Source organism: Apiospora hydei, assembly GCF_038363865.1.
Source record: "Apiospora hydei strain CBS 114990 chromosome Unknown utg000006l_segment0_segment0, whole genome shotgun sequence".
In the NCBI taxonomy this organism is placed as follows: Eukaryota; Fungi; Ascomycota; class Sordariomycetes; order Amphisphaeriales; family Apiosporaceae; genus Apiospora; species Apiospora hydei.
Genome location: NW_027117365.1, coordinates 5,224,259 through 5,242,061, shown reverse-complemented (window position 1 = coordinate 5,242,061; position 17,803 = coordinate 5,224,259). Strand labels below are relative to the sequence as shown.

At 53.2% G+C, this 17,803-nt stretch overlaps 8 protein-coding genes across 8 annotated transcripts; 5 read left to right on the top strand and 3 right to left on the bottom strand.

The window, feature by feature from the left end:
- Positions 1-221: 221 nt before the first annotated feature.
- PG997_008903 (uncharacterized protein) lies at positions 222-989 on the top strand (the record flags this gene model as incomplete). Its single annotated transcript, XM_066813218.1, has 1 exon — positions 222-989. The coding sequence occupies one exon, from the start codon at positions 222-224 to the stop codon at positions 987-989; it is 768 nt and encodes a 255-aa protein (XP_066668560.1).
- A 403-nt stretch (positions 990-1,392) lies between these two features.
- On the top strand, positions 1,393-2,350 carry PG997_008902 (NAD(P)-binding protein; the record flags this gene model as incomplete). The annotated part of the gene is made up of 2 exons (XM_066813217.1): positions 1,393-1,834; positions 1,917-2,350. 2 exons carry the CDS (start codon positions 1,393-1,395, stop codon positions 2,348-2,350), a joined length of 876 nt encoding a protein of 291 aa, XP_066668559.1.
- A 598-nt stretch (positions 2,351-2,948) lies between these two features.
- Positions 2,949-4,337, top strand: PG997_008901 (uncharacterized protein; the record flags this gene model as incomplete). The annotated part of the gene is made up of 1 exon (XM_066813216.1): positions 2,949-4,337. One exon carries the CDS (start codon positions 2,949-2,951, stop codon positions 4,335-4,337), a length of 1,389 nt encoding a protein of 462 aa, XP_066668558.1.
- Positions 4,338-4,761: 424 nt separating this feature from the next.
- On the bottom strand, positions 4,762-6,249 carry PG997_008900 (uncharacterized protein; the record flags this gene model as incomplete). The annotated part of the gene is made up of 3 exons (XM_066813215.1): positions 4,762-5,133; positions 5,192-5,594; positions 5,663-6,249. 3 exons carry the CDS (start codon positions 6,247-6,249, stop codon positions 4,762-4,764), a joined length of 1,362 nt encoding a protein of 453 aa, XP_066668557.1.
- A 629-nt stretch (positions 6,250-6,878) lies between these two features.
- PG997_008899 (Cytochrome P450) lies at positions 6,879-8,900 on the top strand (the record flags this gene model as incomplete). The annotated part of the gene is made up of 5 exons (XM_066813214.1): positions 6,879-7,055; positions 7,375-7,515; positions 7,581-7,665; positions 7,730-7,798; positions 7,849-8,900. The coding sequence occupies 5 exons, from the start codon at positions 6,879-6,881 to the stop codon at positions 8,898-8,900; spliced, it is 1,524 nt and encodes a 507-aa protein (XP_066668556.1).
- A 2,258-nt stretch (positions 8,901-11,158) lies between these two features.
- Positions 11,159-11,848, top strand: PG997_008898 (uncharacterized protein; the record flags this gene model as incomplete). Its single annotated transcript, XM_066813213.1, has 2 exons — positions 11,159-11,323; positions 11,465-11,848. 2 exons carry the CDS (start codon positions 11,159-11,161, stop codon positions 11,846-11,848), a joined length of 549 nt encoding a protein of 182 aa, XP_066668555.1.
- Positions 11,849-12,036: 188 nt separating this feature from the next.
- PG997_008897 (uncharacterized protein) lies at positions 12,037-12,446 on the bottom strand (the record flags this gene model as incomplete). The annotated part of the gene is made up of 2 exons (XM_066813212.1): positions 12,037-12,282; positions 12,309-12,446. 2 exons carry the CDS (start codon positions 12,444-12,446, stop codon positions 12,037-12,039), a joined length of 384 nt encoding a protein of 127 aa, XP_066668554.1.
- A 164-nt stretch (positions 12,447-12,610) lies between these two features.
- On the bottom strand, positions 12,611-14,820 carry PG997_008896 (uncharacterized protein; the record flags this gene model as incomplete). Its single annotated transcript, XM_066813211.1, has 6 exons — positions 12,611-12,975; positions 13,074-13,081; positions 13,107-14,072; positions 14,144-14,397; positions 14,455-14,570; positions 14,625-14,820. 6 exons carry the CDS (start codon positions 14,818-14,820, stop codon positions 12,611-12,613), a joined length of 1,905 nt encoding a protein of 634 aa, XP_066668553.1.
- Between the last annotated feature and the right edge of the window lie 2,983 nt (positions 14,821-17,803).

The window sequence follows — 17,803 nt, the reverse complement described above, 5'->3', positions numbered from 1 at the left end:
GAACCAGATCTTTACTCGTTTCAGTGGAGGAAACGGTGGATCCCAGATGAATACATCAACCACGCATCATGGGAAAAACCATCATGGAGGTCTCGCTGTATACACACCTTGTTACAACGTCTCTACCAACCGAACACTGCTGCAGGACTGACGGTGCGGAACCCGGGGACGAAGATAGAAGGACCGCATTTCAGTATGCGGTTGAGAGTGGAGATTTGGAGATGATGGACTTGCTGCTCTCCCACAAGGCTGACCTGAACGAGCCGCCAGCACGCTATGCTGGTGCTACTGCTCTCCAGCTTTCCGCTATTCGAGGATCCATCGGCATCACGAAGAAACTTATCGACCTTGGTGCCGACGTGAATGGCGCGAGAGCACCCTATCGTGGCAGAACTGCGCTAGAGGGTGCTGCCGAACATGGCCGGTTGGATACGGTGGGCCTCCTCCTCGAACAAGGTTGCCGCATTGATAATGAGGGCAGAGATCAGTACATTCGCGCTGTGAAGCTTGCTCGAGATAACGACCACTTGGCACTGACTTCACTCCTAGAAGCTCGAGGGACATGGACAGACGAAGATGAACACAGCCTTATCGCATGCAAGATTGACGAGGAGGAATTTGTCGATCCACACGAAGGGTGTTTGGGGGTGTGCTGTAGTGATTTCAGGAGTGTGGATGATGATATAGATGAGCCTCGGTGCTGGGAAACTAGATCAGGAGTCTTCGAGGGAGATCCCACCTCACATTACGAGGACTGCACCATGCAGGAGGAGCGCAGCACGCCAGAGAGTCCTCGTGAATATGCAGATTTGGGAGAGGGAGAAGACCACTTCTACGACGGAGATTCCCCTATTGAGTTGGCGGCACAGCACGGCATTGAGGGTTCATCTGAGGGTGGGATGGTTGACTGCTCGGTCACGGAAGACGGGATGTCTGACTGGGTCAATTGGGCGTTTGATGACGGTGGCAACTTTCTGGGTCCTCTATAGTAGCTATGCTACTCGTTGCATGATTTACAGCACATTTCAGTCGTTGGTTACCGAAAAAGAAACCGAAGAACGCAGCGAGCAGATCAACAACCCCTGTAGGCGTCGCGGAAAGTGGCGTGACCACTGGCCCTGACCCGAGCCAACGCAATGTAACGTTGTTGCTTCCAAGCCAACCAGGCTGTACTACCGTCTTCCGACCCTAGCATGCATGGATAGCTACCAGATTGCTGGGTCGGGTAAAACAGAGGCAACCCAAGATTGGTTACCCGATTCCTGAGTTGCTCCGCGGGGGAACCCAACACAACAATTTCCCATCTCGACATCCAATTCCAGAAAGTGAAGAATTGCCGTCGCGAATGCATCTCACACAATGAAGACAACTCCACATTCGAACAATCCAGCAATGGCCTCCAAGACTATCCTCGTTACCGGCTGTTCCGCCGGCGGCCTCGGCGCGACCATGGCGCTTGCCCTCGCGCGCCGCTCCCACCGCGTCTTCGCGACGGCGCGCACCGTGTCCAAGATCCCCGCGGAGCTGTCGTCGCTCCCCAACGTGACGGTGCTGGCCCTCGACACCACGTCGGCGGACTCCATCGCGTCCGCTGCGGCCGCCGTTGGGACAGTGACGGGCAGCGCCGGGCTCGACGTGCTGGTCAACAATGCGGGCGTCGGGTACACGATCCCCGTGCTCGACGTCGACGTCGACACCGCGCAGCACGTCTTCGACGTGAACGTGTTCGGCGTCGTACGCATGGTGCAGGGGTTCGCAGACCTGATGATCCGCAGCAAGGGCCGTATCGTCAATATGAGCACCAGCGGCACCGTGGTCAACACGCCGTGGATCGGTATGTTCAATAAAAAAACCCAAATTCAATTCCATGCAGTTTTCTACCCAATGCTAAAAGACTGTGTGTTGTTGCCGAACAGCGGCGTACACTGCATCCAAGTCCGCCCTGACATCCTTCTCGGAAACCATGCGCCTCGAGCTGGAACCCTTCGGCGTAACCGTTGTGACCCTTATGCCTGGGGCCATCAGCACGCACTTCCACGACAACGAGCCGAGCTTCCGGATGCCCGAGAAGTCGCGCTACGCCGCCATCAAAGACCTCATCGCGGGATGGGCCAACGGCAAGTTGAAGCCGCCGGGGATCGCGGCGGAGCCGTTCGTCGAGTCCATCATCGGCGACATCGTGGGACCGGGGCAAGGCGGCGTATTTTGGCGGGGCCCGTATGCCGGCACGATCAAGTTCTTGTCCGGGTGGTCGCCGCAGTGGTGCAACGACGCCATCTTGAAGAGTGCGGGTATAAATCTGGGCTTCAAAGAGCTTGCGCAGCATCTGTCGGGGGCGGAACGAAAGTGATCGAAGATGTGTATGTACTCTGAGATGCCACCAAGATCAAGTAGACAAGGATGATGGCTGGCATTCTGCAGTTGAATCCAGGGTTGAAACGAACTCGTCAAGGATTCGCGCCACCAGACAGGCCTGCATTATGTGAACAAAATCCCAAATGGCCATTTTCTTACAAATGAGCGGGCCGCTGCCGCCCGATCGAGGCAACATCCCGGATGGGGACGAACCGGACCGGGGGTTCAGCCACTGGTCAGAGATCTTGGCCCACCGGTGGGAGATTGGATCGCGAAGAAAAGCCCGCTTTTATATCCATCGCACTCCTTTACAGCGGTGTGAAGAACACGAACGACAAGGGGGTGAAAAGTATGTACATGTGTAATTGCTGGCTCAAGTCGCGCTCGAAATGCCAAAGCAGAATGTCTCGTGTGCTTTCTTAGACAAGCGAACAGGTGCATGAGTGGGAGATTAACCGTTTTAACCGGTTCTTCTGGATATGATATTCGGGCTCTGCGAGTGATATGTATTAGCGACCTATCAGTCTTCACGTCCTCCCGTCGTTCTTTCGCAAATTCCCCCAATCCTGCGGTGTACGATTTCTGCGGTCATCATGCGTTTCTCCATCTCCCATCTCGCACTCGGTGCTTCGCTAGCCGTCCACGACACAGCTGCCCGTGCTGTAGTGGCCGTTGATGAAGAACCAGCAGTACAAAGCAGAGGCCTCGTCGGTGGTCTTGTCGGAGGCGCTCTCGGCACGGTGCTCGGCCTGGGCGACGAGCTTAAGCAGCTCGACCAGACGCGGGATCCCGGGACCATCCTCGACATCCTGAACGGCGTGAAGCCGCGGGCGACACCGACGAGTATCCCGGAAGTTCAGGAGACCTTGCAGAGCATATATGGCGCTGCCACGCCCACAAATCTCTTTAAGAATGTCGCTTTGCAGTTGGGCTCGGGTCTGGGGCCACAGGAGGATGGCAAGGACCTGACATCCATCGTTGCGGAACTTCTCGACGGCGAAAACTCGGTAGACAACTCCGACAACCCAACCAACGTGTCGCGGCCCGTCTACCCGGCGGCGGCGGCCGGCGACGCGCCGTACAGTGTCCCCGAGGCCCAGCTGCGAGCCGCCATCCGGATCCCGCCGTCCTTCACGTTCGGCGCGAAGCCGCCCGTGCTGCTCGTCCCGGGCACGTGGTCCTACGGCGGCTCGGTGTTCGGCGCCAACCTGCGGAAGCTGCTCACGGGCTCCCCGCACGCGGACCCGGTCTGGCTCAACGTCCCCGGCGGCATGATGCGCGACGCCCAGGTCAACTCCGAGTACGTCGCGTACGCCATCAACTACCTCTCGGCCGTCTGCGGCAATAACAGCAACGTCACCGTCGTCAGCTGGTCCCAGGGCGGCCTGGACACACAGTGGGCCTTTACCTTCTGGCCCTCGACGCGGGCCCGCGTTTCGAGCTTCCTACCCGTCTCGCCCGACTTCCGCGGCACCGTCCTGGCCAACGCGCTGTGCCTGTCGGCCGACAGCAAGCTCGGGTTGGGGCCGTGCGACCCCGCCGTGATCCAGCAGGAGCACACGTCCCGCTACATAGCGACGCTGCGGGCGGCGGGCGGCGACAGCGCGTACGTGCCCACGACGACGCTCTACTCGGGCTTCTTCGACGAGATCGTCCAGCCGCAGCACGGCGCGGGGGCCTCGGCTTATCTTCTCGACGTGCGGGGCGTCGGGGTGACCAACGTCGAGCCGCAGGTCGTGTGTCCGCCCGGGTCGCCGGGCGCGGGCTTCTACGGGCACGCGGGGGATGCTGTACCACCCGCTGACGCACGCGCTCGTCGTGGATGCGCTCGCTCGCGGCGTCGGGTCCGGCGACCTGAGCCGTGTCGATGTGGCGGATCTTTGCTCTCGCTACGCGGCGCCGGGGCTGGGGCTGGAGGATGTCTTGGCTACAACTGGCTTGATTCCGGTCGCTTTGGGGCTGATGCTCACTTCCCCGGATAAGAGACTGGTGGAGCCGCCAATCATGCCGTACGCAAAAGTGTTGCCGAGTCGCAGATAGGGTCTACATTGTCCGTCGTCAGCTAGGCTTGCTACCACATTCTGCCGTTTGTGCAGGTTGGCACGACTACAGTAGGCATCGTTGGTGGTTTCAGCTTCGTTCATAATAATCTGGTAGTCTTGATGTAACTGGATTTATCCTCTCGATAAGGTGCATCGCACCCCAGTGTTCTTGCCTTTTCTCGTGCCTGTTGTTGCCCCCTGTGGTGAGAAAACGTCTACGACAACCTGCTTTGTTGGATGCAGCCCCGTATAGCAAAACTGTGATTCCCTTCAAAGTAAACGGAAATTGCTGGGAAACCGCTTCTCGGCCCAGCCACTATACCAGTAAGCTTTTGTCATTCTTCTCCACATAGTCCCCGTGTCCTTAGTCTGTCCGAACCCAACGTCTCAAGTACTTATAACCATTGAGGACGCTGATCATCGAAGATAGGCCCTGTTCTTCCGCGGCATCCAACGCCCCCTGCCATGCTTCTTTGTCCGGTGGATTGTCCCACTCTAACAGTAGCCGCACCACTGGTTCATTCTCTTTCTTGACGGCCTTCACTAAAGCCTGGTCCATTGAATCGGTGCGATCCGCAGCGCCGCGCTCCAGGAGAAATCTTACACAATCGGCATTTCCATACCCAGCAGCCCACGAGAGCGAGGCGGGGTCGTATTCTAAACCGCGCTCAAGTAGAAACGCGACGACTTCAGTATGCCCATACTCGGCAGCCATGGAGACGAGGCCCCCCACGGACTCACATAGACGCAAATTCAGTTGGTCTGCATTGTGTAGTGATGCTCCCTAGCTGGACGAGGCGCTGCGTCATGATCAGATGGCCACGCATAGCAGCCCACCTGAGGCAGTCGTCGAGGTCAACTGTGGGCGCCCGCATGGCCATACCCAGGGGTTCGTCCGCCGAGAGGTCTTCTGCCGAATGATCTTTACACAACGAGAAGACGCGCTCGAATATGTCGGGGCTTGATGTGAACTTCAGGGCAATAACCAGGGCCTGATCATAGCTTCCGTACCGCGGTAGCAGACCAAGCTCGAGGGTTTCCATTTGGTTACCCTCAGCTGCATGCACAAGTACTGCGTCGCGTGCTTTTTTCAGAAGGGACGGTTCCCGGACCGCACCTAGCAGAAGGCGCACCACTTCTACATGGCCTCGGAAGGCCGCGACCTCCAGCGGGTGGCCGATATGGCCTACTATAGGGCTGTGTTCGTTCCATGTCAGTGCCGCAGTCCGCTTGCTCGCACTCCCGTAAGCTCGAGATGAACTAACCTGCATCTAGGCGGAGTGTTGGAGAAGAACAAACGTGTACAATCCTCGGATATGGTGGGAAGCAGCTGTTCGACAAGAGCCACGTCGTTGGTAGCCGACGCCGCTGCAAGCAGCACGAGTTTGAAATCCTCGTCGGTATCGTGGATGGGCGTTATCGGTTCAGACACCAAGAACAGGAAAAGGGATTGGTGTGTAAACCAGCTCCTCTTCCTCTGGTGAGTCTGGCAGATCTCCCAGAGGTACTGTCTGACGGCGGAATGGTCGTCCGAGCTGGAATCCATGGTATTTCCGCTGCGGCGGAAAGCCACGACGCACTCGGCGGCCAGGCGCAGCAGGCGGAGCGCGCGCGAGAGCGGCCGATGGGTCCGCATAAGGTGGCGCATGAGATACTCGGGCCAGAAGGGCGAAAGCGTCAGTTCCCAGTGGCCGTCGAGAACGCCGGAATCGATGATGGCGTCCGTGACCTCGCGTTTCCAACATCGGCTGACGAAACGCAAACGTGCGGCGCGTCTTAAACCGCGAGCCTTGACCGTCTCGATCAGAATCATGCGCGCGACCTCGATGGGTAAGGTAGGGAATCCGTCCATGACGTCGATGAATCCTGATATGATCTAGCACTACAAATCCAAGGGCATAAACAAGGACAGAAGACAATAACTTGGAATGAGGATAGATAGCTTCATCAATGAGCGTGCACTGTTTCGCGTGAAGCGCGGAATGAAACGCGGTTGTGTGGACAAGGCGCTCGGCTCAGACGTGATTGAGCCGGCGTTATGATAGCCCGGTCGCAGCCAGGGGTCGTTGCTAGGGAGGGAATAGTCATTACATTCTTTGTTCTGTTTGCTGTTCGACTCAGACTGGCAGGCCAGCAGAAGCAAGCAACTTCAAACCGAGCAAAAACCCAACACACACACACACACACACACACATGGATTTCTAGCCAAATCTAGTTAGTCTCGAAAGATTGAACGAACGATTGGTCTCGATAGCCGTGGTGGCCGTCCCAACGCGTCCCCACGCCAACACCTTGGCTACCCCTTGCGTCGGGTCGCTGCAGGCTGCCGACCAACACAGGCCACAAACCCAACAGACATGACGGAAGCCGCAAAGGTCCAAGTATTTAAGCTGCTGGAAAAGAACATGACGTCCAACCTGACATGTTGAAGTTTCAACTCACTCCAACTCTCTATTTGTTCTTCTATCACGGTAGGCGACAATGAACGTGGCCGTCTTCTCGCTGATTGCGGTTATTGGGGGCTGGTATCTATTGAGATGGATGCGAACTATTTCAACCCGCAGTAGTCCGATGCCGCATGTCGAGTTTGACGGCGACAAATCGAGGCTCCGGTACGCGCGCGAGTCCGAGAAGCTCATAGCTAGAGGCTACCGCGATGTAAGAACGCCACGACATATTGTGCACCTGGTGTGACAAGGGCTTGAAGGGCTTGGGTCTGATTCAGCTAATATTTGACTATGGCACTTCTGGGAGCTCTGGTTCTATCTCCCTTCGAGAGGTCTGAAAGTGAGGCTATATATACACATCGATCTGGATTGGTACATCCATCTCGTACCTGAATATTGATCTCACGCGCTGTAGCCGTCAGGAATGTAGTTACCCCTTGGGCCGATATGCGTGCCTTAGCTGGTCCTGCAGAGTGACTGTTGGATCTGCGTGTAACACCTGGTTAGACGCCTTGCTGACACGCCAACAGTATCTGAAAAAGGGGCAGCCTTTCTCGATGCGCAACGTCGTCAATCATCGACGGCCACTCGTCGTCCTTCCCCGCAAGTACCTCGACGAAGTGAGAAACGCCCCTCAACATGAGATGAGCTTCCCACGGTTCATGGAAAATGTAAGCACTAAACACACCGCAGTGATAGATATGGGTGTTTCTGACCCTACCACTCGCATATACAGCTCTCCATCTTGAGGGACGTCGGAGGCCCTCTGATAACGGACGAGCTATGCCATGCAACAAGAGTAGACCTGAACCGAGCACTCCGTGAGTTTGGACCTGGCTTCGTTTCAATGGCCAGACATGGAAATACCCATGCTGATTTTTACAGCACATCTCCTAAAGCAGATGCATGAGGACTGTCTGGCGGGATGCAGGGAGCTGATCCCGGAATGCTCCAGTAGGTTACACGCTAAATAACACTCGTCTTATACTCATACCGTTTGGTAGACTGGACTAGCATGATGCTCTACCCCCTTTTGCTGCAAATCTTCAACCGCATCGGGCAGCGAGTTCTGGTTGGACCCGAGCTAGGTCGGAATGAAGACTGGCTGGATCTGACTCAGAACTACACGACAAGTCTTCTTCAAGGTACCAACAGTGTCCGAGCCAAATACGCTCCGGCCCTGCGCTGGATGGCAAAGTACCTGGAGCGGGACGTCAAGGTGGTCTATAAACAGCGTCAACGGGGTGCAGCACTGCTGGGCCCTGTCCTGAAAGCCCGCCTAGCCGCCAGGACGGAGAAACTAGCGGATAGCCACGACGACGCCATCGAGTGGCTCATCGACGAGTACCGCAGGACAGGCAGGAAAGTTAAGGCGGAGGAGATTGCGCAGGACCAGCTGGGCTTGACCATGGCGGCGATCCATAACACCGCAGCCACGGTTCTCTCAACACTGTACGACCTCGTCGACCACCCGGCGTCCTTGGATGACATCAGGAGGGAGGCGCGACAAGCGATGGACCAGCACGGCGGCATCAACCGGGCGGCCCTGCAATCGCTGCACCACTTGGACAGCTTCATGACGGAAAGTCTTCGGATGCACGCCATGCCCGAAGTCACCGTCCAGCGTCTCGCCCTCGTCCCCAAGACGTTCCACGACGGGTTCCGCATCGCCGCCGGCACGCAGGTCATGTTCGCGAACCGCCAGCTGAACCACGATGCCGACGTGTATCCCGACCCCGAGAGGTTCGACGCCCTGCGGTTCTACGACGACCCGGAGGAGTTGAACAACAAGCAGCACCACTTCGCGTCCGTCTCGGACGAGTCCATCAACTTTGGGGGCGGGTTCCATGCGTGTCCGGGGCGGTTCTTTGCGCAGGATGTTATTAAGCTTCTGCTGGCATCGCTGCTGGTCCGGTACGAGTTCAAGTATCCGGAGAAGGGGCAGAAGCGGCCGGCGGACATGGCGGATAACCTCGTCGTGTACCCGAATGTTACTGTGCCCCTTCTGATCAAGGAATTGGCTTTTGGAGACATATCGGTCAGCGGGATGCTATAACTGACACAAACTCCCGCAGCATGGTTGGGCGGGTTCGGCTTTCGATCCGGGTCAACGAGATGGAAGTGTCTCTGGCCATGATGGATCTATGCAGGGACAGAAATCTACTGACGCTATATCGAGACCCCGGTCATCGTGCCGATGGGCCGCCGTTGCTCGTGGTGTGTTAAGTAGGCTATCCTTATATAAGCAGTGATGAACGACGGCAGGGGCCCGCTATGATCACTAGGTGGAATGATCTCCCATATGGCTCCTATAGGCATGGATTGTAAAAATAACCTCACTCGGATGTACACAGCTTTGCCTGGAGACGCGAGATCTGGCCGGGGTACCAAATTCTTGGCAGATATTGAGCCGGAATGCTCCGAGTCGAGGAAATATTGGTAAGCCTCTGCTGGGCAAGATGTCGCCAGAAGATAAGGCCACGCATTGCAAGCTTCGACGCAGAGCGTCTGCTGTAAGCGATACATCCATCTTAAACGCGGTAGGCTGCCTAACTGCATCGGCAGATCTTGTCAGTCGGTGCGTGGCGCGATAGGTGTCATGGATCAGAAAGGTGTGTGTGACCCGTCAAGGGGTATGCAGCGTGTCCACTTGGTTGGTAGACGCTCCTCGGGTATTACATGGGGTAGGGAGTTTCTGTTCCTGGGGCCTGGAGACGACGATTGATCAGATCATGTCGTACGGCGGATTCGACAGATTTGGTCAAGTGGAGAAAATGGAGATGTTGTCGACCGACCCAACGGCCCTGCAGTCGACTTTCTTTGCTTATCGGCGGGGTCCTTGCCCGTCGCCGAAGGGTGATTGCTTTTGCTCGCAACTCGACACTGAAAAGGGACATATGCGCCGTGCTTTTCGGTTGATGAGTTCTGTTTGAAACGGCTGCACATGCAATTGCCTGCATGGGGCCATCTAGATTCACTGATGCATGCCCGATCTCTCCCCCATATAGTCCCACGCGGCGGCATATTTGCAGATCCTCCAACCGACACAGCTTGCAATTGATGGTAGGTAGTATTCCGAACTTAGTGGCCGGGCCCGTGGCCACCTATACAACTAGAAACCGTTAGAGAAATGCACTGTTGCTTTTGTAAGCACATGCAGCAAGCCCCAACCTCAACGGCCTCAGGTTCGACTGCTACTGCCCCATCAGGTTATGTAGTAGGCAGGCTGTCCTAAGTGTGAACCCCCCTGCATATCGGTTATCTATCCGTCCTATCTAGGTACTCTACCCTGCCCATCTTGATTGCCGGGAAAGTCTGCATGTCGTATTCACACGCGCTTTCACCCCATGCCCAGGCTCATACATAGTCCTATCTTAACAGTACGATGCAGGCTAACCGATTTCATGTCGATGTTCTTCCCGTCTGGGGTGTAACGAGTTCCGCATTAGGCCCAAACGTGGGGTTGGAGATGGATAGATGCTGAACAGATAGCCAGGGCCCGGCTCGGTGAGCATTTTGCATTTTACAGGTACACACCTCGCCGGCAGGAACCACGAACCACGTGCTACGCCGCGGTTGACGCGCAGCAAGTTCACCAATCACCATATGGAATGCCCGCTTTGTCTAAGTACCGATGCTTTTTCTCTGTAGCGTGCAACGAACGGTGGCGCGTGCATCCAAGAAGCAACGTAGGTTGGTTCGGTATAATATGGACTGTCGTATGATATGCTAGACGCGGGGATCTCCACTCAGATTCGCGAACAGCGCAAGTATAGGCGGTTCGTCAAGAGATGGCGACACATCTACATGGGCCTAGTCGGAAAGAGTCGCTATCATATCGCTGTCAAAGTCATATCTCAACTTTGACAGCGTTTCGGGCCACTCGTTGCGATGGAACTCCTGAGAGGGGAGCATCCCTTCCGACCCGGCTGTCAGTCCTCACCTGCATACGCCGACTCCACTCCACCCAACCCACCATCACATCACGTCTGGGTAGGCACTCGACTCATATCTACCCTGACCAAAGGCAGAATGAAACTGACTTGACGTTTAGACTAGGCGGGTTGCAGCTGCTGTGCATGAACATATATAAAAGACTTCGTTTTTAGCCGTCTCGAAACAAAAAGTCTTGGCCACAGCCCATGGACATCGTGGAAGCATATGTGCAGGCACTGACTGGTTACACATATATACTTATACATAGCTGTGGCCCTCGCCTTGCCATCTTTCTCGACATTACTCCCTCTTGTTTTTGGAACTTTCTTCATTCGTCCACTCCTACCACGCATTCGTTCTCGTGTAGGGTCGCCCGCCATGAAAGTCTTCCTGTTGGTGTTCGTGGCTGCGATGGCCAGGCTGGCTGTCTCCCAGGCCATCATCTCGCATGAGGTTCAGCAACGGCATGCCGCGAGCGAAATCCCTCAGCACCCTCGCGGCTTGTTCCCAGATGGCCTCACTACAATGCCGCCGGCATGTGCTGTAAGTAGTAACTATTCCATCAAATCATAACCCAGCCTGCTTCTCTCTGACCTATTCCTCCTTCAGCTCCAATGCCAAATGCAATCAGCACCACCCACAAACACATCCCTATCGAATCCGATACAAGCGCTCTGTTCCAAGCAAGTCGACCCAGCCGCCGCCGAGAAGCTGAAGGTCTGTCTTGCAAGCAGCTGCACACTTACAGAACTGCTGCAAGCCAGGAGGTTTACGGCCGAGTTATGCCACGAGCCCGAGACGGACATTAGCCCCATGATCTTGGCCGTCATGTGGGTTGGGGGGTGTATATGCATCATTGGCATTCTCCTACGGGTCCTGGCACGCACCGCCATCCTCGAGACCAGCAAGTTCGAGGCAAGCAGATGGGGCTGGGATGACACCGCCATTACGGTGGCATTGGCCTCCAACGTGGCGGCAGGCATCATAACCTCGCTTGGTAAGCTACCACCTCACACACTCGTAGCACAGGATGGAGCAACCGGCTGGTTGCCGAAGGGTGGACAATAATTAATATGCTGACTCTTGATTCTAGCCATTGCCGGTGGTGGTTTCGGGAGGGATGTATGGATGTTGACGCCAGACGAAATCACATATGGCATCAAGGTAAGTGATAGCAGTCAAAATGTAGCTCACCGACTGATTTTCTTGGGGCGTCTCTGTATTGTAATGTGCCGTGCTGACACCACGCGAAGATGCTAATCATCACGGAGCCCATCTACTACTTCAGTCTTGGTCAAGTCAAGGTGGCCATCTTGCTGTTTTATCTGCGCATCTTCCCCAAGCAGAGTGGCCATCTGCGCTTTCGAATCCTGTGCTGGGTCATGATCGCGGCCGTGGCGATCTACACGGTCGCCAACATGCTCATCCTCATCTTCCAGTGCTGGCCGGTGAGCTATGCCTGGACCCGGGCATTCGGCCATCAGCAGGGAACGTGCCAGGATCTGAACGCCAGTATTTCAGTACACACCTCCCTCAACATGGCGGCGGACTGGATCATCTTCGTCATGCCCATCAAGAACCTGGTGCAGCTCAAGATGAAAAGAGCCAAGAAGGTGTTGGCTATTGCTGTGCTCGCGTTTGGGCTGGGCGGCTCGGTCTGCTCCATCTTCCGGCTCGTCGAGCTGGTTAACGTCCGGCAGTCCGATATCAGGGACGATCCCAACATTACCATGAGATTGGCCAAATTCTTCATCTGTAAGTATATCCGAACCGCCTGTATGTCGTGCTACATATAGGAAAAGCTATCGATGACTAACGTATATATGCTTATTAGGGTCTGCTGCCGAGGTCACCGCCACCCTGTTCTGTGCCTGCATGCCCATGGCCGTCCAGGTTGTCCGCCGGCTCACGAAGAAGGCGGACGGATCCCGCCCGCAGAAACTCGGGCACAAGGACGGTTCCTACGGTTCCTACTACAACCAGGCGGACGACGCGACATCTACGCGGCGCACCGCCGCCACCAAGGCCAGCCGTCGGGGTCACCTCTCGATAGAACTGACCAACATATCCGAACTGGCCCTGCACGAGCTGTGCACAAAGCCCTCTGACCTCGAGGCCCAGACTCCGGCTGTCCAATCGAGCGACCACAGAAGCGGCGGGGCTTGTGAAGACGAAGAAAAGGGCATATCGCGTCACTGCGCGAGATCGAGATCGGGTTCTTGGGATTCTGCACGTCCCGGGACATCTATTTAACGTATACAAACATAATATATGAATTTGATTAATCACCCACTCGCTGGCCTTCTATCGCATCTTCTCGTCGTACATCGCATCCACCTCCTCCATCGTGCGGCCCTGCGACTCGACGAGGCAGAAGTGCACCATGAGCGCCATGAGCAGGCAGCACCCGCCAAAGACGTAGCCGTACGCGTAGTTTATTTGCGCAGTGACGGCCGGCGTGAAGAAGGCGATGAGAAAGCTCCACAGCCAGTAGACGGCCGTGGCCAGGGACGCGCCCGCGGCGGCGCGCGGCGGCGCGGGACAGGCGAGGGCGGCCTCGCCCCAGGAGAGGGGGCCCCAGGTGCTGGCGAAGCCGGCGATGAATAGGGCCGTCGAGGCGATGAGGATGGCGCTGGCGATGGGCGTGCGTTGGGGGGATTGCTGGTCGAGCCAGTAGCGGCCGGTCGTGGCGTAGAGGGCGAGGAACACGGCCATCCAGAGCGCGCCGAGGAAGAGGCACCGCTTGCGCGGGAGGCGCTGGGCGAAGTAGAGGCCCGGGAGGGTGCAGAGGACGTTGACGAGGCTGAGGATCGACTGGGTGATGTAGCTGTTGGAGAGGCCGGTGCCGGCGAAGATGGAGGTGCCGTAGTAGAAGAAGAAGTTGACGCCCGTCAGCTGCTGGAAAGACAGGATGCCGGTCGCGAGCAGAATACGGGACCGTATCTGGCCGTTTTGTAGCATGTCCCGCCAACTACTCGTCGAACCTCTCGGTGACCTTTCTGCCTGCAGGCTGGCGTCCATCTCGCCGAGTTCCCGTACTAGAACCGGATGGTCCTCGTCGACGCCCATGAGGTCCGCTATCACGGCCGTGGCTTTCGCGCGTTGGCCGGTGGCGAAGAGGTACTTGGGGCTTTCGGGTACGAATGACACCAAGCCCAGAAGCATCAACGTAACCCATACAAAGTCGAGACCCATGGTGATGCGCCACGCGGCCGAGGACGGCAGGGTTTCCGTTCCGAGGTTGACGAGGGAGGCCGTCAGGATTCCAAGCGTGACGGACATCTGGTAGCCGCTGTTCTGTGCTGTTAGGGAGAGAGAGAGGCTGATCAGGAAAAGTATAGACACCGAGATGGTCACACTCACGAGACGACTAATCCTCGAATGTTGGTCGGGGAGCTTTCGCTGCTGGCTAATGGCACGAAGGTCGACAAAGCCCCCACGCCGATCCCGCCAGTCCAACGACCTAGAGCTACCTGATTCCACGCGTGTTGGGAGGTGATTTGCACAATGGCGCCGATTCCGTAGGTCAGGCAGGCCAACGTGATGGGCAACTTGCGTCCGAGTCGATCGGCTAGGGGACCGGCCACCAGTGCCCCCATGAGGTTTCCGATGCTCAGCTACGCATGATAATATCAACATGAAGAGCGCAAGAATGGGTCTCGGAGCAGGTTTACCAGTCCCACGATCAGCCCCAAGCGGGTCGAGGAGAACAGATACTTGCCCGTCTCGGCGTCCAAGGTGCCAAACGCCTGCTTGAATGCATCCATCTCGAGGAAGCCGGAGATCTGACCTGCGACGGGGTGTTAGCTCACGATACAGTGGATCGGAGGCTGAGGGAACAGACCGGTGTCATATCCATATAGGAAACCTCCCAGCGAGTATGTTATGCCCATATATACAACCTGGCGAGTGACAGGTAGTGACGAACGAGAAGTTTCGGCCATGTTGTCTCGAGGGCCAACAGTGGCGGAGAGATGCGACGGGTTAACCTTTGACATGTTATATCGAGCAAGACCGGAGAGTCCGAGATGATGGGTCATGGAGGCCAGAAAGGAGGCTCGACTGCTTCCGAGCACGCCTGTTTATGCATTCTCAACTCCGACTCGATACACTAGGCCTTCCCTCCTGACAGGAACGAAACACCCATAACGAGCAGCTGACCCCCCATATTCGCTTCCGTCATCCTTTACACGTCCTCAGTACCTTAATTGGTGGTGGCCCAGGGAGGGTATAAGAGAAGCAAAGGGGGCGACTCCGACAGCCTGCGTACGATCTTTGCTGGTCAGCGTCCCTTGAGAGCGGAACTGCTTGTTTGGGACGATTCGGGCGGCGGCGCACTAGTCCCAGAAGAGCGACGCTTCCGCCACACTCTGCATGTGAGGCTGGGCTGATGCAGGCAACGGACCTATGGGGGTTGGTCGTGGTTCATTAGCGAAAGTGTGTGTTGCTTAAGGTGTGCGGCTAGGCTCAAATGGGCTACTCCGCATCAGGCTGCTACGTATCGATGCAAGCCACGATACGACGTCTGGGCGCACGCGAGGAAATCCCTACCTGCTGCAAGACGTCCCACTAGTCAAAGCATAATGCGTATAATACAGTAGGTGTCAAGAAAGATTAATAACCCCCTCTGCTAAATCCCGGTGCGCACGGGTATACATTAATTAAATTAGTATATATAACGCCTTTTTCGGTAGTAATAATATAATATAAAGGGTAAAAATATTAATTTAAAAAAAGAGTAAGTAATTAATTTAATAATAAAAAAAGGGATAAAAAAAGGTATTACGTAGTTTACCACTAAGTCGCTTATATCACTAAGTCGCCCACTTTTCTACTCGACCTATTTTATTAAACTTTAACACGTAATAACTTTATAATTATAATACTTAATCTATCTTAAGAAGAGCGAATTGTTTTAATAATTTAAGTAACACGAAACCCTTTAAACCGTTTAAGTTAAAGGCACGCTGCCGCTACGTACGACGTTTTATACGAAACTTTACGCGACCGAATAAACGGCTAAACTCCACGACGCGATACTCGAAACTTATAATATAAATTAAATCTAATTAAAAAAGAAGTGCTTTATAATTATATAATTAATTTAAATACCCGAGGGATACCTCTTAATATTAATATTATAAGAGATATATATTATAACCTAACCTACCTATGCGGCTAAGGAAAAGCGCAGCGGCTACGGAAGTACGAAGCCCCGCAGAGGGAATTAAATAAACCGGAAGGGTTAATAACGAAGAAACGTACGAGCCATAAAATCACGTGACGGCTTACCTTAAATTATTAATAAACCGCAGTAAACCGCCGTATTAAATTACTTTAAATTATTAATAAACCGAAATAAGTTAATAATAAAAAGATTATTAGATTATTAACGAGTAACGATAAACTAGCGGATTAAATAAATTATTAATAAAAGAGCGAAGCTAAATATAAAATAAGTATTTTTTTATATAGTTTCTTAAATACTTTCGCTTATTTAATAATTAAGTTAAGTAACGTAGTTTACTATTAAGTCGGATATATTATTAAGTCGGATATTTTTTTTATATCTCGATATTTTTATATAAATTTATTTAATTATAACGCTTTAAATTAATTAAAATTACTCGCTATCCGATTCGCTATTTAATTTTACATCCTTTTTATACGTTCGCGCATTGTGACCGGTTTCGCCGTAGTTGCCACAGCGCTTACCGCCCGTCGCGCGTCGTTTCGACGAGCCACTATTTTCGCTTTCGCCGGTCAGTGGACGCTTCCCCTTTGCCTTTTCGTCCTATAGCGCTTAAAATTCTTTAATAGTAAGGGCTCCTTTAAATTGGACTCGTGATTTTTAGCTTTCCGGCGCTTCGAAAGGGCTAAATTAATATTTTAAAGGGTGCGGACTTAATTTTTTAATATAATTACCTTGTGGGCTATTCGGGTTATACCCCTCGCTATTTAGTTTACCGTATTTAAAATTAACGTTAAAGAATTTTTTAATAAGTAAACACCCTCTTTTTAATATAAATAAAATACTTAATCGTTTATTACGGGTTAAACGGCGTTTAAGGGTTATACGTGCTTAGAGTCCCGGGTCGCGACTGCTTTAATATAAGCGTTCGAAATTGCACATCCAGCTTATTTATTATTTTATCCGGATAATAAGGTACTAAGCCGGATACGTTAAATCTAGATTTAATATTAATTTCCGTAAAAATAGCAAAATATACGGCCTTAAACGCGATAAAAAACTTAAGCTTCGTAATATAGTTTATCGAAGCCTTAATAAATAACTCGATTTCCTTCGAATAAACACGTTTTAAAGGCGAATAAAGTACTATATCGAGAGGTTAAAGCAGGTGCGATAAATAAGGAGGTATACTAATAATAATATTATTATTATTTTAATAGTATACCTCGAATTCGGCCGAAATATAGCTCTTATAGCCGTCGAGAATTAAAAAGCGGTAGCGACCTTTTATTTACGATTTAATATATTTATCGAAATGCTTAATTTAATTTAAACTTATCTCGTTATCGGTTTATTTATTAAAAATCGGTTTAATTACTTAATCGCCCGGTAAGCCACTTTCGCGCGATTAGTTCGCGAAGTAATATTAACTTTAAACGATTAAAAAGGCGGAATATATTAACTTTACGAATTAATATATTTAATAGCTGTCGATTATTCTTAATTACTAGGCTAAACCGATTTCGTTTTCTTACGCTAATTAGCGCGTATTATAATAAATATTAACCCGATTATGCTTATTATAAAACCGGTCTCGTTGAAATTTTATATATCCTCGTCGACGATACCGTATTTAGCCTTAATATTAATAACCAGGCTAAACTAGCCGGAAATAACTTTCGGATTTTTATAGAAAGCCTTTTAATAGTCGTACCGACGGTTTATTTTAGTTTTAAGGTCCGGGTTACGGTCGATAAAGCGCCTAGCCTAGTGTTTACCGACGCGGTCGCCGCCGCGCGACGCGATAAAGAGATTAGCTATATTTTCTACAC